Source organism: Fonsecaea monophora (genome assembly GCF_001642475.1).
Source record: "Fonsecaea monophora strain CBS 269.37 chromosome Unknown Scaff2, whole genome shotgun sequence".
NCBI classification, from domain to species: domain Eukaryota; kingdom Fungi; phylum Ascomycota; class Eurotiomycetes; order Chaetothyriales; family Herpotrichiellaceae; genus Fonsecaea; species Fonsecaea monophora.
Genome location: NW_019173933.1, coordinates 598,859 through 622,954, shown reverse-complemented (window position 1 = coordinate 622,954; position 24,096 = coordinate 598,859). Strand labels below are relative to the sequence as shown.

At 52.3% G+C, this 24,096-nt stretch overlaps 9 protein-coding genes across 9 annotated transcripts; 2 read left to right on the top strand and 7 right to left on the bottom strand.

The window, feature by feature from the left end:
- Positions 1 to 35: 35 nt before the first annotated feature.
- Positions 36 to 1,132, bottom strand: AYO21_00621 (hypothetical protein; the record flags this gene model as incomplete). The annotated part of the gene is made up of 2 exons (XM_022650611.1): positions 36 to 855; positions 924 to 1,132. 2 exons carry the CDS (start codon positions 1,130 to 1,132, stop codon positions 36 to 38), a joined length of 1,029 nt encoding a protein of 342 aa, XP_022517225.1.
- A 1,241-nt stretch (positions 1,133 to 2,373) lies between these two features.
- On the top strand, positions 2,374 to 3,981 carry AYO21_00620 (hypothetical protein; the record flags this gene model as incomplete). The annotated part of the gene is made up of 1 exon (XM_022650610.1): positions 2,374 to 3,981. One exon carries the CDS (start codon positions 2,374 to 2,376, stop codon positions 3,979 to 3,981), a length of 1,608 nt encoding a protein of 535 aa, XP_022517224.1.
- Positions 3,982 to 4,218: 237 nt separating this feature from the next.
- Positions 4,219 to 9,708, bottom strand: AYO21_00619 (hypothetical protein; the record flags this gene model as incomplete). Its single annotated transcript, XM_022650609.1, has 3 exons — positions 4,219 to 5,201; positions 5,250 to 5,799; positions 6,805 to 9,708. The coding sequence occupies 3 exons, from the start codon at positions 9,706 to 9,708 to the stop codon at positions 4,219 to 4,221; spliced, it is 4,437 nt and encodes a 1,478-aa protein (XP_022517223.1).
- Positions 9,709 to 10,644: 936 nt separating this feature from the next.
- Positions 10,645 to 12,848, bottom strand: AYO21_00618 (hypothetical protein; the record flags this gene model as incomplete). Its single annotated transcript, XM_022650608.1, has 4 exons — positions 10,645 to 11,205; positions 11,300 to 11,506; positions 11,557 to 11,655; positions 12,534 to 12,848. 4 exons carry the CDS (start codon positions 12,846 to 12,848, stop codon positions 10,645 to 10,647), a joined length of 1,182 nt encoding a protein of 393 aa, XP_022517222.1.
- A 339-nt stretch (positions 12,849 to 13,187) lies between these two features.
- Positions 13,188 to 14,297, bottom strand: AYO21_00617 (hypothetical protein; the record flags this gene model as incomplete). The annotated part of the gene is made up of 3 exons (XM_022650607.1): positions 13,188 to 13,716; positions 13,799 to 13,929; positions 13,998 to 14,297. The coding sequence occupies 3 exons, from the start codon at positions 14,295 to 14,297 to the stop codon at positions 13,188 to 13,190; spliced, it is 960 nt and encodes a 319-aa protein (XP_022517221.1).
- A 1,106-nt stretch (positions 14,298 to 15,403) lies between these two features.
- AYO21_00616 (hypothetical protein) lies at positions 15,404 to 18,611 on the bottom strand (the record flags this gene model as incomplete). The annotated part of the gene is made up of 3 exons (XM_022650606.1): positions 15,404 to 15,577; positions 15,681 to 15,904; positions 15,962 to 18,611. 3 exons carry the CDS (start codon positions 18,609 to 18,611, stop codon positions 15,404 to 15,406), a joined length of 3,048 nt encoding a protein of 1,015 aa, XP_022517220.1.
- Positions 18,612 to 20,042: 1,431 nt separating this feature from the next.
- AYO21_00615 (hypothetical protein) lies at positions 20,043 to 20,603 on the bottom strand (the record flags this gene model as incomplete). Its single annotated transcript, XM_022650605.1, has 1 exon — positions 20,043 to 20,603. One exon carries the CDS (start codon positions 20,601 to 20,603, stop codon positions 20,043 to 20,045), a length of 561 nt encoding a protein of 186 aa, XP_022517219.1.
- Positions 20,604 to 20,756: 153 nt separating this feature from the next.
- AYO21_00614 (hypothetical protein) lies at positions 20,757 to 21,817 on the bottom strand (the record flags this gene model as incomplete). Its single annotated transcript, XM_022650604.1, has 3 exons — positions 20,757 to 21,056; positions 21,137 to 21,252; positions 21,397 to 21,817. 3 exons carry the CDS (start codon positions 21,815 to 21,817, stop codon positions 20,757 to 20,759), a joined length of 837 nt encoding a protein of 278 aa, XP_022517218.1.
- Positions 21,818 to 22,999: 1,182 nt separating this feature from the next.
- AYO21_00613 (hypothetical protein) lies at positions 23,000 to 23,988 on the top strand (the record flags this gene model as incomplete). Its single annotated transcript, XM_022650603.1, has 4 exons — positions 23,000 to 23,104; positions 23,206 to 23,359; positions 23,707 to 23,715; positions 23,801 to 23,988. The coding sequence occupies 4 exons, from the start codon at positions 23,000 to 23,002 to the stop codon at positions 23,986 to 23,988; spliced, it is 456 nt and encodes a 151-aa protein (XP_022517217.1).
- Between the last annotated feature and the right edge of the window lie 108 nt (positions 23,989 to 24,096).

The window sequence follows — 24,096 nt, the reverse complement described above, 5'->3', positions numbered from 1 at the left end:
TGTTCTCTCCCATAACACTTGATCTATCTTGCCAGCTACTTGAGAGGAACAGTGTCCGCGTAAAGATGTTTCAGCATGCCGGCAGGATACCGCTCCCCGGTGATCTCAGCGGCTTCGACCTTCTGTCTGATCTCTTTCTCTTCATCCGGCGTCAACTTGATCTGTAAACTGGCCATATTCTCGTCAAAGTTCTTCGCTTTGGTGGTGCCAGGGATGGGGATGATGTCTTCACCCTGAGCCATCAACCAGGCCAGCGTCAATTGACCCGGGGTTACGTTCTTCTTCTCGGCGATGCTGGCAATGGCATTCACAAGCTCCATGTTCTTGTGGAAGTTCTCCTTTGAGTACCGGGGCATGACGCGACGTCGGTCATCTGGGTCGAAATCGTCGTGCGACTTGATCGTGCCGGTTAGAAAGCCTCGACTAAAGGGCGAATAGGCGACGACCGCCACCCCCAATTCTCGACACGTTTTCAAGAGGTCGTTGTGCTCGATTTCCATGGCAAAAGGCGAATATTCGACTTGGACGGCGGCAATGTGATGGACTTTGCAAGCTCGTCGGAGTGTCTCGGCAGAGCACTCGCTCAGTCCGAGGTAGCGAATTTTGCCTTCCTTTTTCAACTCGGCCATTGTCTGCACTGTGATCTCGATGGGTTGTTCCCGGTCGATACGATGGCAATAGTACAAGTCAATAGCGTCGCCAGGTTCTAGTCCGAGCCGTTTGTGAGATTTGGCACACGCCTCGCGAATATACGCAGGGTCGTTGATGACTTTTGATGTTCCATCGGGTTGGCGAACGTTGGCAAATTTGGTGCACAAGAAGATCTTACTCCTGTTGCCCGTCTTCTTGAACCACCTGCAGAACGAAAAGAGGGACTGTTTAGCAGACTTGCCATACTCGTCATCTTCGAATGGGAGACCTACTGGCCGAGCAGATCCTCACTGTCTCCATACACATCCGAGGAATCCCAAAACGCCTCTCCTGACTCGAATACGTGGTCCAAAAACTTCAATCTCTGGTCATCTGGAAGCTTTTTCCCATAGAAGATGGACAAACCCATCAGACCAAAGCCCAGGGCGGTTACTTGGGGTCCATCCTTGCCCAATTGGCGGGTTGGGAGACTCGGTACCATCTTGCTCTTTGTCTTCTTGATGACAGAGTTACAAAATCTGGACTTCTTGGGTGAGATCGTTGTGCCTTTCTCTGATTCTGATTCTGAACAATAGGAAAACAGACGATAACGACGCAGGAGGAGGTTATATACTCGACGCGATGGCAGCCACTTCTGCCCCTCATGCAACGGAGTTAAGCCGACAGTTGCCGTGCTTGATCTTCTTTGTATTACCAACCTTTTCAGACCGTTGGCGACGATCGTCCACGGTCAGATTCAGACTTATCTCCAGCACATCCCCGCACAGTCTCCGACTTGATCGCTTCGGCAGCTAGAAGTCGAGACGAAGACGGGGCCAGCTGGAAGGCCTGAAGGCTTAGTTGTACTTCCTAGATCTGCCAGCCAGTGAATTTGAGCTGTACGACATTGGAGAGGCTCTCCTACAAATGGTGGACCACTCTGCAGACATGAGCAAGGTTTTTACGATATATTGACCACCGCCCAAGTCCAGCAGTGTGTTGACTCGACGCTTATGACACTCGATCTACGAGTTGTGAGACTTAGGATGTTATCGATGAATACCATGTGACAATTTGCGACAGGTGGCGGTGCAGTTCTCATCACCCTCCCACCATTCAGTCCCTTGGAGAAAGCTGAAGATGGTTTATCGAATGACAAAAGCAAACTCAAGTCTTTTGCCATTCAGTACGAGCTGCACCGGAACTTCACGGTACTTGTCAGCTCGTGTCTAGACATGGTTCAGGCAGAAAAGTTAAAAGATCAACACCCAGAAAATGTCACAGCTTCTGGCCAATTCATGACCAGGTTAACACCTTGCGTCGCCGCCATCCAATCATCCTCAGCTCCGACATGGCTTAGGTCAAGTCATGGCCTATTCATCGGCCTCTACCGCAATGACTCTTAGGTCCCCAGAACTCTCCAAGACTGACTTTTTGAATATGGAAACTCTAACCGGCGTTTTGGTGCAAAATACGCTTCAGCTGATGGTCAAAAACGGACCTTTCCATCTGGGCGACGAGAAAAAAGTCTAATGATGCATCGTATGCGCTTCTTTTCACGACCTCACTCAATTTTCAAGTTTGCGGATGCCAGACTTGACGTCTCATCAGTGACTCTATCTCGTATCTTGGCGTATCGAATAGGGCACTGACGCCCTATAGATGCCCAGGCAACAGCGGAACGGAGCTTAAAGCGTATCTGAGAAACGGTCGCTCAGAGTCTAGACTCTCCCGGCGGAAGGAATGGCCATAACCAACATCTCATTTGATCAGCCCGTCGTCGCGCAACCAGTCACCTGCTACTATCCTATGAGCGACATATACGCGCCGACTCCACGATATCTCTATTATGTCCTTCTGGCCTTGAGCTTCATCACAGCCAGCCACGGCTGGGTTGCGCATGTCATCTTTGGAGCGGCAGTATCATATGCCGCCACCGCCTCGCTCGAGGCTTTTATCCTGCTTTCCGCTCACCTTGGTCTGCCTTCACCACAGAATGTCACGGTAGCTTATCTGGATGTAGAGTACTTGACGGATGTATCGAATGACATGCGGGCTCTTGCCGCAAACACCAGATCCGTTGTTGTGCAGCCCGACTACCTGGAGCTGGATATCGACGCAGTGACTTGCATTGTGATCACGGCATATCTTGTGGGATTACCGTTGCAGTGCTGGTCAAGCACGGCGCGAACAAGTCGGATCCTCCATCTACTAATCTTCATCTGGAATATCATTATGCTTGCAGGGTCGATATCAGTCCTTGTGCTTTGGCCAGGTCTGAATCTTGCACCACCTCAATATCGCTTCTGCTACTCGGGCATTGAAGACAGCAATACTGTCCAGAATGACGGCTGGGATGATCAATACTGGGCCGGTTCCTGGAATGCGACCATCTGGGGTCTGTTTGGTCCATCTGTTCTTGACAACGAACGATGGTTGAACCTCTCGACGAATTGCTTCTATCCGTGTTTCAATACCTCACAAGTGATGCGAGAATCAACGCGGCTACGGGCGACAGTGGTCGGCACTGATGCTCCGGGGGATAGTCGGCATACTCGAAGCACTTGGGAAGGCGATGCATTCCAGCCTCTCGTATATACGGCAATTGCCCTCTTTACCGCTGCACAGCTATTTCTTCTGGTCGTCGGGCGATTGGATTTATGCACTTCAAGAGTACCCATACATCGGCCATTCGATCTCTGGTTTCGGAGGAAGGAGATTTTCAGTGGGTTTACGGGTGACATCAGGGCTGGCTATTCGAAAACAGTACAGTTTTTGCGGCATCCGACGTCGACTTTCGCACCGATAAGAAGTGTCAAACTCAACCAGGTGGCGAGGATCACGAGAGCGCACAAACATCCATTCGCCCTCTGCCTTATAGACCTCATAACGCTTTGCGTTCTTCTCGGGGCCATGGTCTTCGGTCCTTTGATCATCATTGCCTTCATCGTGTGGATTGAAAATTATATCAATACCGACGGCGAACCGAGCGAGCAGGTCAAAGCTGTGGGCCAATGGCAATTTATAGTTCAGATCGGCATTATCCTCCTCGCTGCGGTGATTATCAGGCTGCGGTATAAAGTGGCATCGGCGGAAGAGATTCAGAGGGATCTCAGGCACGCCAGGGAGCACGTCGAGAAACTGGAACGAATCGCGGAGAAGAAGAGGACGGCCAAAGGGGCAGCAGACGCAGGGCTAGGGCAGAAACGAAGTTTTCAAGGAGTCTTCCGGCGGAGGAAAAAGGCAGCGGCAAGTGAGGAAGACGCGAACAACATGGACATTTCTCCATCAGCGGAGGCTGCAGAAGATGCCTCCGGCGTATTGCGGGAGCTGAGAGACGAGAAAAAATAGTCCGTGGCATTGACGAAGGCGGCCAGAGACGCGAGTTGAGTACATTGCTAGACCATAGATTAGTTACACAAAATGCACCTTGCGTAGATGAGCACGATGAAGATGAGCCCAATGACAGCTACAATGTCAATGTCCAGGCCAACAACCAAGGATCAGCAAGCCATAACAAACTCTTCACAGTCCAAGTTAGACCGAGCAACACCAAAGAAGAATCAAAGCAAAGCAGAAGAATACTGCTCAATCCAAGGGGCTTATCTGAAGGTCGCCTGTGCACGTAATCAAATGGCTATTGTATATAGTTTTCCAATCAGTCAGATTCCAATGACGGAGCCTGTCACTGAACTCTAGACGTTCTTGTTCACACTCCAAAGACTCGATGGTCTCCTTTATCACAGTTTTAAGGTCGTCTTTCCGAGTTGTAAACTCATCCAATGGCACCCAACCCTCTTCAGCAACTGGGATATTCCTGGCCTTTAAGAGGTCTTGGAATTCATTGTAACGCCGTCCATCTTTCTGGTGGCTCGTCAACTCGTCGCCCTCGATATTGATAGGGCATTCCACAGCATCATCTCCATCGCGAAGGAAGCCAGACCAATTGCGCTGAACTCGAAGGAGAGTCTCCCTTAGGAAAAGGGCCTCAACGTCTTGTCTGAAAGGGATTCGGGCGAATAATTCAACCTGCTTTCGAATGGGGGTTAATTGTTCGTCCTCCAACAAAGCAGCAAGATCGGAAACAGTCTCCCTAAGATCGGCTAGGTAATACTGCTGAAGCATCGATTGGCGGTACCTCTCCCAAACCTCAAGCCTTTTTCCTTCAGCCATCTCTGAGAAATTGTCTGGGAGTTCCAGAAGAATTGCATCGCGTTCCACATCGATAATCTGGGGTATTCGAACTGCCAGGAACAACGGTAAGACATCGGTGCCCTGCCAATCGACAATGCAGGTAATCTTTCCTTCCGGAGACACAAATAAATTGCCAAAGTGAAGATCTTTATGCCACACTAGCGGCAGATGTTGGGCTGTGGAGTGTGGAAGAATATGTGGTATTACCATGCAAAGTGTTCTGAGCATATCAGACAGTGCTGTAGCCGACGTGTTGCTTGCTGTGTTTATCGGGAAGGAGAACGCTCGCTCAGCGGTCATATCTTTACTTTGGTTCATCTCAATTTGTACCAGTGACGAGTGTGCGACGGAAACGAGATAATCTTGTGGAGTACGCCCTGACTGGTTAGTAACCAAACAACCGTGAATCCGCCACAGGGACTTACAAGGGCCACAATTCACCCCGGAGGCTATAAGGGCTGATCCAATAAAATGTTGATGTGCCAATGGACCGATGCAATACGTTGGGGTAGAGGTCGATGTGACTGGGAAATGCTGAGAAAACCCAAGTTTTACAGCATCATCAAGAAAGTACAGACTCCCATACCCAGTGAACATATGCTTGGTGGTAGCAAGCCGCTTTTGAATAGATAGGACTTCATCCACGACAGCGAGTTTCTCTGGTATTTCAAGGCGGGGCCATACGGTGTTTAAAGCTCTCCCTTGAGCCTCTTCCATGATGATGTATTCGCAACCGACTGGATTGTCACAGTCGTCGCTCCATGAAAACACCTTAGGCACCGGTACTTCCAACTCGGACCGTAAGAATGTAAGTGTGGCAACTTCACTTGCCGTGACCAGCCGTGGCGAGACAACCGGGTCAGGGATCTTAACGATAAATCGCTGCTCCCCAACAACAGCGAGGAAGACTTTGTTGGAAGCGCCTTCCGCAAGTTTCTCAAATCGAACAGTAATATTAGCTGTTGATCCTGCTGCCTGTATTATGATATGTTCGAGAGCTCTGAGGTCGAATTTCCGTGTGTGTGCTAGTCGCTGTCGACGCTCGTTCCACAACCAGCGACCCGTAGTTGGGAAGAACAGATCCGAGGCAAGGGTAGAATTGAACCGAGTCCGTTGCAACTGACGAAAGATATGTCTTATCGGCATCACAGACGACAGTTTTCTCCTTGAAATGCCATTGGGCTGTAGTGGCCGACCAAGTAAATTGATCACTGTGCAAAATCTGCGAAAGATTGTCAGTACTTGAGGTTGACGCATCTCATGTTTTGGTTTGACGCTGTTTACGGAGTTGCGCTGGCTTGAAAAGGGTTAACCTCCGCTGGCCATCCAAGGCCGACTGGTGGCATCCCTTCAGCCTCATTGCTACAAGGCGACCTTGTGGCCACAGGCGGCCCCCGTGCAGGGGAGGAAGGTCTACCGGTACTTGGCGCCTTAGTAGAGTGTGCAGCAGAATGTCAAGCTCGCACTCGCTGCCTTAAAAATCTCGGTCTCGAACGGTGCCAGATGAGAGCTTGTCCTTCCTTTGTCAGGGCTTGACCTGACGGGGCGCTGGTTCACTGATTTCTCGGTGAGCGGCTTAGGTCGGTGTATCTTGGCAAATCCAAAGTTGTGCCACAGTTGACCTAGTGTCGACGTGTGGCTGTGCAAATCAGAAATCTCGCCTCTTTATTGGAGGTTTCATTATCCAATCAGCAGCACGTCACTAGTCAAATATAGTTAGCGACTCTGAACGACTGGAGCGACTTTTAAGGTCCTCATTTTGGCCTTGGCATTCGAGGGACGTAGTCGAGGGGCTATGATTCTCAAGCAATACTCGGTAATATCAATCATTTTTCAATCCTCAAATACTATCAATAACGAGTGTAATGGGGTAGGGTCCCTGTGTTGCAAGGATTGGAACGGGTCGGAAGCATCATTTCACCAGCAGACTCCTCGATCAACACATCAATGATCAACCACTGCCTAGTTCCTCCCCTTCACCTTCGGCTGGGTCAATGCCACAACAATGACCGGTAACACGCTGACAATTTCGCCGAGACCTGCATAAGCTGGCGGAATGCGCACCTTCACAAAGGCCCCGGCTGCGAGTAAGATGGCAAGCATATTGTATGCTGCTGACCAGACGAAGTTGAAAACGATGCGTCGGAATGCGGCTTTGGACACATCCAACAAATTGACCACGCCGTCGAGATTGCGGAGAAGAATAACATCTGCCGTTGCACGCGTGACATCTGAGGAAGATTCAATTTGGACCCCGACATTCGCTTGAGCCACGGCGACCGCGTCATTCGTCCCATCCCCACAGAAAAGGGTGATCTTTCCGGCATCCATGAGTCGACGCACATACTCCTGCTTCTGTGCCGGCGTCTGTTCGGCAGCAATATTGTCCAGAGGAATACTCAAGTCTGCTGCCACGCCCTCCACGACACGGCGGCCATCGCCACTTACGATGTGAACAGTGATCTGACGTTGGTAGAGCTCTTGGATGGTGCCTACAGCTCCTTCACGGACTTGAGACTTCAACCCAAAAACTGCAGCCAGTTGGCCGTCGACCGTGACACCAAAGACTGTCAATCCTTCTGCTGTGACTTCAGCGACCTCAGGTGTCTCGCCGATCTCTAGCCACTTTGTATTCCCAGCTCGGACTGTCAATCCTTGCCATTGTGCTTGGAGCCCGCAACCAGGAATGGACATGACTCCGTCCAATTCTGTGTAGCCTACACCCCGGGCATCTAGTGTCTGTGCAACAGCTTCGGACACAGGATGTTTGTTGCTCCTCACCATCTTCATGATCACGGGGAGCAGGGTGTCGCGATCAAGTTTCTCCGTGGGGCAGGTCAGTTCTTTCACAACTTGGAGTCGTGGCTCAGTGAGCGTTCCAGTCTTATCAAATATCACATCGGTGACCCTGAAGCCGCGTTGGATGACATCCGCCGTCTTGATGATGACACCTCCCCGTGCAGCTACTCCCCCAGCGACAACGAGGACCATCGGAACCGCCAGCCCAAGCGCACAGGGGCAGCTAATGGCTAGAACCGCAATGGCATAGCCGATAGCAGTTCCGATGGCGCCTCCGGCAGACCGTTGATGAATCCTCAGACCAACCAGGATCCAGACAATGAGGACAACAAGAGCCACGGTGCACACGACAGGAACAAAATATCCTGCTACCTTATCGGCCAAGTCTTGGACACGTGGTTTGAAGCTCTGGGCCTGTTCGACCAGGTTGGCAATATCTGTGATGGTATTCCTCCCTGGTAAGCGAGATACCCGTGCTGTCAACCTTCCGCCGCCGTTGATAGTGCCCGACACAACATAATCCCCGATGGTCTTGGACACGGGCATACTTTCGCCTGTTAGCATTGACTCGTCCACCTCACTCGCCCCTCCTAGCACATCAGCGTCGGTGACGATCCGAGAATGCGGCAGTATTGAGATTCTATCTCCATATTGAAGTAATCGGGCATCAATCTCTAGGGCGTGCTCTGTGATTGGGTCGATAAGCAGTGCTGTTGAAGTTTGAAGAGATCTTAATGACACAGCCTGCACTGCTCGTTTCCGAGCCCAAGCCGCCAGGAGACGACCCAGCAGGATCAACGTGACCAACAGAGTACTCGTCTCGAAAAACGGTTTTGTCTCCAGATCAATGCCGGCGAAGAAGAAACCGGCCGCAATAATGGAATAGCCATATGCGGCTGTAATGCTGATGACAACAAGCATGTCCATTTCGACCACTTTGTTGTATATCAAGGCCGACATTGCAGGAATATAAAACTCTGAAATCGCAATTGCTTGGACCATCGTGGCCAGGATCACTGCCACTATCAAAGTGGTATGTTCGGACACGCCTGAAGGGCGGCCCCATTCCAGCACAACAACGGGCGTTGTCAAGATGAATGCTGTTGTGGTCAGAGCAGTGATTCGGATGAGCCTCCGCTTCCCTTCGTCAAGGTAGGAGTTGCTGCGGGGAGGACCAAGTTGACCATCAGCACCAGCCAGCAACGCCCTCGCACCTATGATGCAGGGGTCGTAGCTGATCTCATACGTTGTCTTTGAAAGCCTGTCGCATCGTTCGACGCCAGGTGGTAGGTTGTTGCAAAATATGCTTGCGCTTGTGGCACTCATAACGACGTCAATGATCTGGGTGTCGGAGGAGAATCGTGCGAGCTTATAACCAGTTGCTCTTTGGGCGCTGCGGATCACGTTGTCCAAGGTATTGACTTCGGCGTCGAGACAAAATTCAGCGGTTCCGCTGATGAAGGTGACCTTGACATCCCTCGTACCACCAGCAGCTCGTAGTGCTCGCGTCAAGTTGTTCGCGCAGCCAGAGCAATCCATTCCAGTGACGCTAAGAAGGATATGCGACAGTCCTGCTGCCTTTTCAACATCCTCTAAAGCCTGTTTGGGCACGATCCCATGCTCGCAGTCAACATGATCAATGCTCTCAGGGCTTCCGCAGCATTTTGCCTCGGCTCCTGTTCTGACTATGTCGTCTGGCATCCTTTTGAACTGTCGGCGAGACAAAGCAGACCAGTGCTCTCTCACGTTGAGATGATGGCTACGAGTGGCAGTGACCGCAGATGCGTCACCAGCGGCAGTATATGGGCGACATGTTTCAATTCGTCTGGCAGAAGAGAGGATACTCCGACAGATGCACTGAGCGGACTCCAGGTATGTGGCATATTTCTCCATGGCTGCTTTCAAATGGAAGTGGCAGGGCTCATCCAGGTGGGTGCCATCCTCTCCATGCGCATGTTCATGAGCTTCGCCGCCGTGGACATGCTCGCTCGTTCTGATCTCTTCGCAATGACTAGGGGCTTCACGGTGAGTGTGGTCGCAGCCAGTGTGGCATGTGGTCTTCTCGTCTAGCTCGTTGCTATCCATATCCCCAGACCGTTCATTCCGGTGTTTGGTGCATACCAGGGAGCACTCGATCGCAGCGGCCGTTTTGATACAATTTTCTCCCAACCCATCAGCAAGTTGAAGTTCAATGTGAGATGCTGCATTTCTTACCGTTGCATCTATCATCCTCATTGCACTGGGTCATATTGCTTTCTGGTGCGTTTGCTGCTGGGCTTGCCCCATTACAGCATGAAACATCTTGATGAGGCCAATCCGAAGCGCTTGCCACTGGACCACCGCAGCAGTCACTGCATCCACCGACAGGGTTGCCAGTACACAGCGCACTCATATTGCTTCGTCCACGGTATGTCAGATCTCGCGAGTAGGAGTTGATAAAGTGGAATGAAATGGGAGATTCTTTGGTGACGTTGATCAAAAGCCTCATCACCGCTTCCGCTATTTGCGTTGGTCACAAGGAAACCTGCATGGGAAACTTGGATCTAGACCCGACTCGGCAATTTCACCCGCAACCTGCATTTCTTACTTGGCGTGCCCATGAAAACTGCTGCCTTGTTGATTGCTCCAATGGGTTGCGATGTGACATGTCGAATGTCCGGAAGTCGAATATGTCGCGTTCGCGGTGCCGATGGTCAGGAGATGAGACCAAGGCCAAGCGTTCGAGGTGTTTTTCATTTTCCTATATCTCGAACAGATAATGAGCACAAGTTACCAGATGTGCTGGGATCCTCGGTGCACTGGTCAGGAGTCTTCCTGATGATTTGCCATGTATCTACAGTCTCTGGCTACATTAGCTATGGTATCTGTTGGAAGAGCAAATGCCCTCATGTTCGGGACTGGCTTCCAGCCCGTGACATGGCAGTTTCTCGAACAATGCCCTCTCGATCCTAGACCACCTGCAGCATATACATCTATCATATCATCCTGCATTGTCTTTCTAGCATTTCTTCCCTGAATTATTCAATGTTGTCCTTTGGATCCGTCCTTCGAGGACGATTTCGCGACAAAGACAAGGCTCAGCAACAGGCCGAGACCAGCTAGCCCAACCGCAAACCAAAGAGCACCGCGGTAGCCGAAAAGCATGTCGGCGCCGGTCAACCCGCCATGATTGATGTTTGTTTCGATCGTGCCGGCAAAGCCGAGACCAAGCGATACGCTGTAATTGACCACAATCATGACTATACACGCGCCCATACCCCGGTATCGTTGAGGGACGGCGTTGGAGAAGATGATCGTGGCCGAGGGGAACGAGGTATCCATGCCGACGGTGATGATGAGGACGCTGAAGAAGTAGTAGGTCCAGTATGTCGAATGCACAGGTCGCGCCGCTGCGAGGATGGAGCCGACCACATGGGCGACTTGTCCGACGACCATGATCCACGAGGCAGGGACTTTGCCGAGCAACTTGCCCACCGCGAGGGCTGAGGTCAGACCGGACGGGATCACCGGTATGAACCAGGCTGCCATCTGGAGAGGCGTGTTGCCTCCAACGTCGAGAGCGACCTGTCCGATATAGAAGACCTGCAAGTAGGAGTGTTAACCAACTTGCCCATTTGTGCTAGACTTGAGATTGGGGATTAGAGACGAGAAAAAAAAAAAAAAAAAAAACACCGACCCATATGCCAAAACACGCCCAGCCTGTTGCCGTACACGCAAAGACAAAAGCAATGTCGGGATTGAACGCCGCGAGGGGGAGGATCGGAGACTTTGCATGATAGATCTCGACCCTGAAGAAGGCCGCTGCGAACAAGAGCCCGAGCACCAGACAAACGCCGACGTACGGCTCCTGCCAGCCGACGACAAAGAGGTTCTTGTTGCCGAACTCGTCGCCCAGTCAGCCGCCGATGAGGATGAAGGTGCCAATCGTCAGACCTGGTAGCCCGCAATCAACCAGGACCGTTGGCCAGGGTTGGTGATGCCGAACGAGTCGCCAATCACGCCGACGGTGGTGAGGTTGTTGCCCATTCCGACCTGGGTTGGTGAACATGGCCGTGCAAAGCATGCCGATGAGGAAGATCTGTCGTAGCAGCGAGAGCGTGTCGGCTGGGTACACGGCTCCCGGTTTCTCAGGGGGTTCGTTATGTTCAGCATCTTCTTGCTGGTGTCAGCCGGAGCCAATGCATCGAGGAGATGTTTATGGGATCTCTTACCTTTGCACAATATTGTTGTCTGGGATGGCGTATCTGGGTCGGAGTGTGTGGTCTGGCTCAATGCAGGGGTGGAAGACTATGGTACAGGACACGGCGCTTCGTTACTGGGGTGAGTTTCTGACGGCAGACGGCAGATAATACAAGAGAGGATGTATGACCGACGAACAAGCATTCATGACTGCGAATGATCTGGACAGGACAGGCTCTCATACTCGGCCATCCCACACTGCGGTGACGATATCAAACGCAAAGTCGACGTGGTACAGTACCATGAATTGTCATCAACTGGGGATCCAATGCCCACACACGGGACACAATGGATACAACTTACCATAGTTGGTCTACGTTCATCCCCTCTACACCTATTCTACCTTGACACACCCAGTTCGAACACATCCATGTCCACCTACTCAGGACCTGCTGAGTGATACAAGCGCCGAGTGGATTCCCTACCGCGCGCCTTGAATACTTTACACTGATCCACTCTTCGATCTACCGATTGATCCACTTTGTACATCGCGCGGCATGTGGATCTTGGACTTCTACGGGGTATAATCTCTTTCCTTTCACTTTCTTCTTACTTTATAATCATGTTTACTGGTTTGACTTTGGGAGCCGTTCAGGCCAGAATAGTCTCGTGATGACCGACGGCATGCAGTGTATACTTTAACAAACCGATTCTTTGTGAGGCATACATACCGTACTCTGAGATGACTCGCTGCTCCCTGGGACTCGATCTTCTCGACGCCTTTGGACGCTGTCGTGTGCGTGTGTCGCGGCGCAGCAGGCCGTGGGCGGGTGGACGGCGTTGCCCAGAGAAAAGGGCCCAACCAAGAAGACGTTCATATACACGGGCAATATCCTCGACGTGAGCGTCGTGCCGTCGCCGATGATGATGACCCTGGGGATGGGCCAGGCCGCGTCGGCGTCCTGGGTCGGGTTGGCTACAAATCCCCCGTCGAGCTTTAAACCGAGCAATGTATCCGATCTAGTTGGTCCAGCCGACTCGGCCATGCTCATTCCCATCCCCTCGAACGCATGTCCCGTCTAGACAAGCACCACCACCTTCCCCTGTCGCCCAAAACAAGCAGCTAAATCCCTCGGCGCCAGTCCATCCCCTGCCTCTCTTCTCCGCCACACGCCCTCCATGATCCCCAGCGCCTTGTATACGGTCCCAAACACGCTCGGCGGCTGAAGCGGCTCGACCAGTTCGCGTAGACGGGCGTGGTGCTCAAGTGACTATGCGAGACAGCCGGTCACGCTTAACGGCAAGACCATGGTGCGCAGCAAGGCGGGCGGGAACACGGACGGAGACGGATATGGGCCCGTGTGGTGGTTGCGGCGTCAATAGAATCAGGAGCAGCTCCATGCCATGATCCGCGAGACGTGGTGCCGTATGTCGCTGCTCGAGGGTTGCCAGCCGGAGAGGACGACGGAGAGGTACGCCGGTGCGGCGTGGGCCCAAATCCGGGTGTTTAGGGCCGTCTGCACCGATATTGTTTGTGCGGCTGCTTCGTCGCGGTGGTACGGGTATGCTGGGAATAAGAAATCCAATGGCAGTGGACCGCGACCAGAGGCTCTCTTTGAGGCGCCAGAGGCAGTGGTGATATTGTTGGCAGCGGCCTCGAGCCGAGTGACGCGTGTCACCAACACGTCCATCACGGGCGTGGCACGACTCACAAGCTCCACGACGTCGAGGTCACCGGCCCTCGTGCGCTCTTGTTTCCACGCGTCGAGCGCGGCGATCTCGCTGATCGGGAGGAGCACCCAGTTCTGACATCCGCAGAGAGGTTCGAGGTCGATGGGAGGGTCGCCTCCGTCAGTGTCGCTTAGAAGACCGCGGTGGTACTCGTAGAGGGCTGGTTTCTCCTGCAATGTCGTACTGGCGAAGATGTCGTCCAACATTACCAGCCCCGGCTGAGAACTTGCAAGCCCCCTGCTCGGCGCTTGGGACTTGGACGCACTGCGAGGGCAGTCTCCACGAAGACGTGCCCAGACGGCTCATGACGGCATCGAAGTTGGAGGGTGTCCCAGTGGCACTGTCGAGGACACGGCGGAAGAGAGCGACAGCTGCGGTGCGGTGTGCGTGGTAATTCTCGAAGCTGGACACAGAGAAATCTCGAATCTCTGGAGGAGCTGCACAACCCCGGCGAGGATACGCACCACTTCACACAGATCCATGTCCGTGTCGGTGTCGTCTATCCGCCCATCCAGCGCCTGCAGGGACCGTCTCAGCGTCTCAAAGGCGTCTTTGCTCTGCGCGAGCAGCCCTCTCCCACCACACATGGCAATTGCCCGTGCGCCCGGCGCCAGCGAGAAGAAATACGAGTTCTGGCACAGCGCCATCTGCCGCACCACGGGGCTGGTCATCATGACATCGAGGGTCCACGACCTGCCACCCTGGGCAAGGGGGGGCCGGTAGAAGGGGAACAGAAACGGCATGAGATTGTCGAGATAGGACATGAACGGGCATGCGTTGGGCCATCCAGCGCCGGGAATGATTCCGCTTTCGCGCCCGCCTGGACCGTCAAGGACGACCAAGGGACACAACGGTGTGAGAGATCCATTTCACCGGTTGCTGCTGCTCAATAGCTCCGTAGTCGTCTGTGTACGAAACGCTATCCACAGATAGGACATCAGATGCCGGCGTGGCTAGATACTCTCCCGGTGCTGGTCCTGGACAAGACGTCGCTAGCATTCCGTCTGAGATGAGAGCACGGTAGATCCCGAGCCCCTGTCGTCAGAGTTCCTGCTCGCGCGCTCCATTCGGCGGCGAGCGTGAGAGCGAGCACCCTGCTCTCTGATCTCTGGCGCTCAATCCGCCTCGCCATCTTCTGCTGTCCGGTCCCGCGGTCCATCCACGCGGGCTTCTCCTCGCTGTAGTGGCATGTGATGCGGAGCGTCGCGCAGGCCTCGCAGACCGGGTGATGTTTGTCACATTCTTTTTTACGTCGGAGGCGGCAGGTCCAGCAGCCGTCGGCACTCCTCATTCTGTCTCTTTTTCCTTTTGCGCCAAAATGATAAAACAACGAAAGGAGCAGTCGATGGTTGGTGTACAAGGATAAAGGGGTAGTTGTCCTCAAGGGTCTGTTTGTTAATCCAAAAAATCCTTTACATCTCATCCTCCTCTTACCGTCTGGCGTCTTCATCGCCCGGAGCTTTCGAACCTCCGCTGGCGCCGCACATCATACGTGGTACTCGGTACTTAGTAGTCAGGCCCACGATACCGCGCGGCACGTGGGACCCCGCCAGGACCCACTCAGGCATCCCATTAAGGCAGTAACAACCAAAAGTGGGCAAGTCCCGCAAGGCGAGGCGAGAACGATAATCTACAGAGAGCTGGTATGCTAGGTAGGTAGGACATACTCTACGAATTGGTTCATTTCTCTCTACATAGCCAGCCTTTAGAGTCTTAGCGCGAGAGATTGAGCCGCTCCTTGTATCAATTTTCACCCACAATGTCTCGTGTCGGCTCGCTAGGACTTCCTGGCTTTATGGTGCCTTGGAAGCGTGGATGTCGCCTTCATTAAATCGGCTTCTCCTTTTAATATGCGCGGATAGTAAGCCTGCTATACCGGGGGCGATGTCTTTCCTATCTCCACGAAAAGGTTCAGGTCTTTGAGAAAGAAAACCCAGTTGCAGTAGGATACGCCCATCTTCTTACTTCCGCCAAATAGTCTCGATATAGAAGCAGACTCGTACCGGACGGCAACATCCTTCTCAGGGTCCGTCGGGTTACGTCGCTGAATATCGCCTTGTAGTCTTGGAGGCGGAGCTCCTATGATAACGCACGTGGTTAAAGCCAGGCCAGACATAGAGATAGTGTTATTCCTGGTAGACGCTCACCTCGAACGATATGCCTTCGAATCCTTCGCGACGATACGCAGCAAGGCACTGGAGCATGTCATTACTCCCAAAAGGTGAGATTGCATCAAGCCAAAAGTCTCGTCCGTGATCCAGGCGGTCTTTGAGAGAAAATATTCCGTCGACGAATGAGATATCGCCTGTCCTAGGGGGTGGAAGCTCGATTGTCTGCACGTCGAATTCTATTGGACCTGACGAGCGCCTGCCTGAGCATTCAGTATCAAGAACGTAATGGATGTTGGTATGATAAAAACCCAACTTACCAAGGATGCCACCGCTTGGACTGAAGCCTGCTGGTTTCTCTGAAGGCTTACCAGAGCTGAAACCGCTAAAGCCAGACGTTCTTGTACTGGGGTCAGACGACGATCCTGCGCTGGGAGAGATTGTAGGCGCCGCTCCAAACAAGTTAGAAGAACTACTTGAGAGGAATACATTCGACTTCCCGGGGTCGGGAGTTCCGAAAGCCTGCTTGCTTGACTGAACCGGTGTAAATAATAGTGAAGACTTCGGCTGAGGGCCCGGACTCGTCGGCCTCGGTGAGCTTGACTTGGTTCCCGTAGCCGGTACCACCAATGCACTGCTGCTTAGCTGTTGACTCAATGGTGCTGCAGGTTTAGGCGCTGCGGCGGTATTAAATACTGGAGGCATTGTAGTAGGAGTAGGTGGTAGAGGCATGGTGGCAGGACTAACCGGTGGAAGCGCTGCTGTAGAATTGAGTGCTGGAGCTGCTGTTGCATGAATAACTGGTGGAGACGCTGTAGTAAGACTGGCTGATGGTAGATGTTGCTGCTCTGTACGTGGAGATGAAGCTCTTGCGGTGTTTCCTATGATAGGCATCGTATTGCCAGCGGCGGATGCTCGCTTCAGGTCAAGACCAAACTCTCGGCTTGCATGCCTGCGACAGTTCTTCAGAGCCGTGTCGAGCGTCTTCAGCCGCGTTGTAAGGTCGGTGCGTTCGCTAATCATCTCGGGCGTCTCACCTCCAAGCAGCTGTAGTTTATCCTCTTTCATTTGTGCCACAGTCTCCGGTGAGAACATCTCCTCCAGTTTTGACAGGAGGCACGACTCAACCCCAAGCATGACCACATTTTCGACGAATGTCTCGAGCGCAACATCATAGTAGGCCTTTGATATCTGCAGTATTGCCAAGCATGGCTCTTTCTCCTGGCCAGGACCTCTAACCATACGGTGGGAAGAGACTGAGTACTTGCTTGCCGTACCATCACCATCTACACTTGTTCCGTCGATTGTCTGGACACGGTTTAAGCTTATTCTCAATCGAGCTCTTGTCGAGTAAAGAAAAGAAACCGTATATGGGTTGAACAACTCCCAAACTTTCTCATTCAGCTTCTGTTGATGGCTGTGAATCGCATCCTGAAAGACTTCGCGGAGTATCAACTCGCCAATACGCGACGTGGAGGGACAAATTGAGTCCACAACCTTTCGCAGAAAGATTTCAACCGCATGGCAAATGTCCTCAGTATACTTGGCTGAGATCTTGGGCCATTTCTGTGACTGTTCCTTGAAAAGTTCTCCCACCAATCGTGGGTTGAAAAGTAGCGGTAACTCTGGACCGCGATAACCCTCTATAAGCTTCCCAACTTTGGCAAGAGCATCGGCCTTTGTGATGAATCGAGGTTCGTCGGGCTCAGCTGGCATCGATGAACCAAATGCAAAATCTCTGACTTCGAATGTGTGGCCCCTTGCGCGCATTGTGTCTTCAAACTCATCGGTAAGAGCCATTGTTTTTGCGCGCAGCCTTTTTGCGGCATCAGTCTTGTCGAAGAAGGTGTCGGAGTAGTCGCCATTGAGAGCGTCTCGGACAATCTGCGCATAGCGCCTGCTGATGCGGATGAGGTATTGCCGACGTTCGTCGGGTGTTGCTCGATGAGGCCCGAGCTCCTGGAGGGACAGCTTCACCGAAGCAATCTTAACCTCCAAAGACTTGATGAGCTCCGGCAATACGTGCAGAATATGTTCCTCCAGGTACTCACATAGGACGGCTCGTAGAGATCTTGTCCCGAGTCTCCGCCTGTCAAAGCCGTCCCAGGGATCTTGTAAGAACAGGTCCGTCTCAATGCTATCCCTGTCTGCACCCCTCTGTCGCTCATCATCAGTGAGACATCTCATTATTTGCCACTCGCGTTTGAATTTGAAGGCAGCATGTTGATTTCGTGCAAGCTCGAGGACGGTGGGAGCAAGCCTCGCTTTTTCTGGACGCCGCAGAATGTCTGGCTTGGTAATAACCCCAATGCTACGCTCGCCCGAGGGATCAAACTGTCGGGACAAGGTAAGGATTCCTTGGTTTTCAATGGGATTTTCGGCGGAGACAGTCGTCATTATCAAGCTCTCTTTCTGCTGGAAATAGTACTTGACAAGATCTTGCACTTTTGTAATGTCGTCCAAGTTTGTAGCTGAGTGAATGAGACCTGGCAGGTCCACCAAAGTAAGATTTGGTAGCGGTCGCCCGCTGAGCTTCAAATGTAACACATCGCGGCTGATGCCTCCGGCCTCATCAACTCCCATGACTTTCTGCGCCTCTCGCAGGATCTCCGGAATTGTGTCAAGATTGGCTGAGACTGTCATTCGGAATGCTCCAACACGAACTCGGTGTTCGTCAGAAGAACGTGATCCAGGGGTGATAAAAGCCTCGCCTGTTACGGTCTCCTCCGAGGAATACCGCAGGGCAATCTCCGTCGCAAATCTTGTGCACATGGTGCTGTCAACCGGAAATGGAATCCCTGACAGTGCTTCGAGGACAGAAGATTTGCCGCTACTCGTGTCGCCGCACACGACGATCTGTGGCAGGTTGACGAGGCCATGTTGACGAAATTTGTCAATGTCGTTCAGAAGCTCTAGTCTGTCTTGCGATTGAAACAGAGCAATTGTACTTTTGCTGATGTCTATCGCCATGGGTCAGTGTCGCTGTAAGTGGAATTCCATCAGTGGCAGAGAGCGCCTTCCCGCGCACATACGAGGCATGCTTTCATATATCTTCGAGGTCCTCGCTTGAGCGTGAACCCATTAGGCACGGATATCTGCCGGTGGCTGGCCAAGCTATTGTGATGATGTAGCATTGTGGCGTTGGTGGCTGGTTTCATCTGCGTCGTGTAGTCCCTGTCCCGAAACACTTGTAGACGACGCGAACAAGGGGCGCTCGGTATTCTTCAACGCTTGAAAGTGGAGTTGCAGCCGCCGACATAGCCATCAGGGGTATCGCATTTATGGGTTTGGTTAGGAGCAGCGAGAGAAGTAGCTATCCTCAGCAGCGAGCTAACATCAAGTTACACTGTAATGTGATTTATTGCAGGGAATCTTTGCGGATCATACCTAGTACTTTTAGGTGACCTCACACGAGTCTCGCGAAGTTCTAGTTCCGGGTGGGATCCCATCCGTGTCTCACACCCTGGTTCCCTAGGCGTGGGGGCCTGGTATAGTAGCCTCCTAGACAAAGCGCTCGGGGCGCCGGCACGGGTAATGCTTTGTATACTCGGTAACCCTAGAGCAATGCATAACTCTGGACCTTGCCCTTGTTGCCAGTCGAAGTGTTGGGGCTGCCTTGATAAGTGTAGCGGCATTGCCGTCCTCAGACGACGATTAGTAGAGCGACTTGCTTGGTGGCTTCTCTTCAGGGGGCACTTGTTTCGGCCCTCAGGCCGACTCTACCATTAGGTTACCATGCCACGCAAAAGAGACCATTGTCGCTGGATTTATCGTTCCTCAATCCCTTTGAATGGCGCAGAACTGAGAAGAGCCGGGTTTTGACGTTGGCAGCAAAGAACAAGGCCACATGCTCCAGTGTCACAATCCCAATCCTCTCAATCCCTTGGTCCCTGACTTATTAGGTCGTCCAGTAAACGTCGGATGAACTCCAGACACAGATATGGCCAAGTTTTTGGTCCTGCCTGTGCACGTCTCTCATGTCGATCATCAAATCAGGGGTCGCTTCCCACCTGCGCAGTGGTGAAAGAAGTAGGTCTCGGCCTGTGCCGTGGAAGTAAAGAGTGCTCTGAGCAAGGATGCTCAGAGAGACCTTGTCCTGCGTTGTCCACTGCGTGGGGGAAATCGAAGGCTGAAATATTGTCATCCAATCCGAGCCTGATTGACGCTCCTTGTTGCGAGATAACCTTGTTGAATCCATCATCGCTGACTGATCTCCCTGCAAGAAGATGGGGCTCCGAGGCCTGAAAGCCGTCCCTAGTCAAGTCTTGTTCTGTGTCGACTATATCGGGAATCGAGTCAACAACATCCCTAGAGGCACTGGAACCGGAGTGGAGAGCTGTGTCTCCTCATCCTCAGGGGGTTGTCTTGCATTCTGACTTTTCAGCCTGCGACCGCGCCTCCTCAGACCACCATCATATTGACATGAATGGCCATATTCTGCTCAATCATCAAAGGGCCGATCTCAGCACCAATCATGCTGACCAGCGGTTCCTGAAACTCTCTGGCCTTCAGGCAAATGGAAGGCTTCATTTCAACCAGATTCGGATAGAAAGTGCAGAGAGCTGCGGGGTTGGAGCCGACTGCCTGGCAGGGGTTCGGGGAATTCCAGTATGAGTAGTAGATTGTATCCGGTTCGGGAGGATTTGGGGGTCGTAACCAAATTCTTGAGCTGCAGTGGAACGACATGGGGTTTGAATCGATCTCAGGACCGAAATCAGCCTCAATATACCAATTTCGGGCATATATCCCCAAGAAGGCCCAGGGCACGAGTGCACCAGCAATAGCTGCGGACTTCGAGGAACCCATTGAAGGAAACAAAGAATGTCCAGAGGATTCGGTCGAGTGTTCGTCATCCAGTTTATCCGTGTGCCTGTTCGATGAGGTTTCTGTCGAATTTCCAGGAGAGACGTAAACCAGGTCTTGCCAGTTCTCAGAAGCACTTTCATCCAGTCCACAAAGCATTGAGACTTCTGCGAATAACCGTGGGTAGTACCATGGGAGGCGCAGTTCTATTTACCCAAAATCCCATGGTACACGGCCTGCCACCATTTTTGTGCTGGGCCAACAGTTGGTAGCTGCGACACCGCTTGAAAGCCCTATGCTCGAGGAGATCACCTAGTCTTCTCTCTGCGCCTGGACTTGGGCTTTGGGCCTTTGTGGCCAAAAGAAATCATAATCAAGCCAGCGCCCGGGGATGGTCCTGACTCCCTCATAAACAGGGCTATCTCGACTGACTGCTTCCTCATCAAGATCACCATACTCAAAGAGCAGATCATCGGGGGGATGTATTGCGGCATTGGGGGCCAGGATCGTAGACTTCTGCAGGATTTGTTTCGCCGTCTGCACATTCTCTTCCAGGTCTGATTCCGAGATGGTTCCGGGGATGGTAGTGTCATTGAGGCCATTCTGACTTGCCTTTTTATTGAAAAGCGCAAGGCAACCGATACCAGACTATCGCCTTGGTCCTGAACTGATCCTGCGGCTTCCTGACATACAGCTCGCAGCTCTGGCAGCGCAGGGTGCCAATTTACCAGCACGCCAACGGGGACTCTGACATTCCTGAGCAGTCCGATCGTGAGTGAACTAGAATTGCAGACAGCTTTGACTCCTGCTAATCGAAACGCGTTTAGACCTCCTTTCCCAAGCCAAGTGTTCTGCAGTGTAAGCTGGCCCTAGATCTGCACGACGTCGACGGCACGGCCGAATCTTGCAAGTGCTCGTGATGCGACTGCTCCGAGGATGTCAATATCAGTACCTGAAATTTCCACGCAACGGATGACGCCCGAATTGGACAGTTCATAAAGCGTTTCCACAACTTGAAGAGTCTCTTCGAAGTTGACAAACTCAACATCTTGGCAGGATACCACATCGAGGTAACTTGTGGCGAACCGTTTGAGCGACCGCGCCACAGATTTTCTGATCCATTCAGGGGAATAGTCGGAATAGTCCTCGCAAATTCTTCCAGCTTTGGTCATCAGAGTGTAGGCGCTTCTCTTGCATAAGGATGTAACCTCAGAATGGCGCAACGCTGCACCGATCATCTGTTTGGAAGGTTCGTAATAGGGGAAGCTGTCGATTGCTCTCAACCCGAGGTCAAATGCTGTTTCGATGGTGCGGTGGATTTGTAGGGTTTCAGGCCGAGAATGGAGTTGGTAGCTGAAGCCTGCTCCTCTCATAACGAGAGGCGAGAGGCGACAGCCTTGCCAGTATATGATCAGGTGTACGGAGAGAGTCATCCATGGAAAGCACAGTTGTATGGCGTTGCGTCGAGAGGCTGAGATGTGTTGAGACAGCGCGGAGAGGGCGTCATTGCTGGCCTCGTACAGCCAAAACAGATGGCTGCCATGGCGAAATCGTGTCCGTGCTACCTTTCGAGGCCTCCTTACTAGACCTTCTGGTTAGAGTGGAACGAATAAGTCGAACATGTCGAGGCAGTTGTCGTCGAAGTACGGATATTCTTCCGTTACGATGGGGCATATGGGGAGAAGAGCCCAAGCGAAGAGGTACCTCGATGGTAGGATCGTTTGCAGAGTAGGAGTATGGAGACGATGCTAGCACCCAAGTTATCCCCATCCAGAGATCATTCACCACCAGATAGTTTTCACAGGGCATCCCCACTATTCGCAAAAATTCTCCGTTGGCTGAGGAGGTGGAGATATCGACCGTCGGGATTGTGGGTAGAGGATCACCGAACCAAAATGTGACAATGATGATGGAGATAGATTAGCAGACAAGATTACCCGAGTAGCCACTGCGATAGGATAGCGGTCTACTGATTTGCGCGAAGAGACGCGGATGCTGGGGTAGCGCAGGACAGGTGGCGTGGCGTCTGTGAAAAATGCCTGCGATCCTGTACTGACTCCACGGATCACGTGTCTTGGCAAAACATGAGGAAATCAATCCACACTCAACTCAACACAAGACGTCTGCCGTCTTCCTAATCATATGAAGGGCTTCAGTCCATGCTCCGATAACGAAAAGTCCTATCGCTTCCTCCTTCAGCATCCAGCTCAATAGAAGATAGAAATGTGCCCAGCCCCCGATACCGCAAAGTTGGGCGCTATGATGGTATGACCTCTCTTACGAGCCGCTCCGGCAATCGCCCGTAAGATGCTGCCACCTACTCAGCCTAAGGTGCGAAGCTCCGCTACACGATAAACGTGTGTGAGCACGAGTCCTTCTCCACGACTGTCAGAGCGAAAACAGCCGAACCCTTACAACGCCCCAAAAGGGGGCGTCGACTATATAAGAAAGTGGACACACACTGGGAAATCCGAAGATGCGCCCTCCTCGTCAATCTGTAAACACCCTGCAAGCCATTTCAAGCATATGGGCAGCGTGCCAGAGTCCATGCAGATATGGCTGACGACAAGAAGAATGCCCACAATGCCGAGAAGGTTGAGAAAGTCTCTGCGCGGGACAGCCATGACCAAGTCAACACCATTGAGGACAATGAATGCGCAGTTGGTCGCCAAAGTTGATCAATCGCTGATCGAAAATCGCCGCCAAAGCCACCGACTTGGAGCACAAGCTGGACGTCACCGAGGCGCTGAAGATCTACTAGAACGGGGTCGTCTTCGCTACCATCACCACGCTCACCGTCATCATGCGCGTATACGACATTGTCATCATCAACAGTTTCTTCGCCCTGCCCGCCTTTTACCCAAGTACACTTTCCCGTGGGCGCCTCGGACATATGGGAGGCCAAGTCGTGGCAAGTTCGTGCACGTTGCAAGCTGTAAAGGTACCCTTTTTTGGTGCATTGGGCTCTACAAATCCCAGGTACCAAGACAGCTGTTGCCGAGGTGATTACGAGCCAAGTTGAGTGCCCGAAGACATTCCCCCTTTGCAAGGTGATATCTCTGAGCGCAACGTCGTTCAACCTAGCAACCCATGACGGACCACTCTGAAGCCCAAGGAAAAACTCTCGGCTTTGAGTTGCCCCTAGCGACGAATGGAATTTGTTGGAATTCGGTGGCGGCGTAGCGCATGATTCCCTACCTGATTTGGCCGGATCCGGTGCGATGCAACACAAAGACCTCCCTCTCTACTGAATGAATTATAGATCGAAATGGTGCGTCGAGCAATGTGCACACCGAATGCGGTGCTCCGCGAACAAACATTTCCTTCTATCTCCCTCTCTACTGAATGAATCACAGATCGAAATGGTGCGTCGAGGAATGTACACGCCGAATGCGGTGCTCCGCGAACAAACATTTCCTTTTATCTCGAGGAAGTGCACATACGCATCCGGCACTCCAGGAATCCAGCTGTCTGTTTCATTGCCTATTATTACTGCCTTCTCGTGCTCGTGGATCTTGACTCTGCTACTTCTCTACGTTTGTAATCTCTTCACTTTTGCCAAAATACCTTGATCACTTCAATCCCATTCGTATCCAACCCTGCAAGTCGGAATCTTTATCGTCCCTCCCAATCCTCTCGTGTCTTGCGAGAA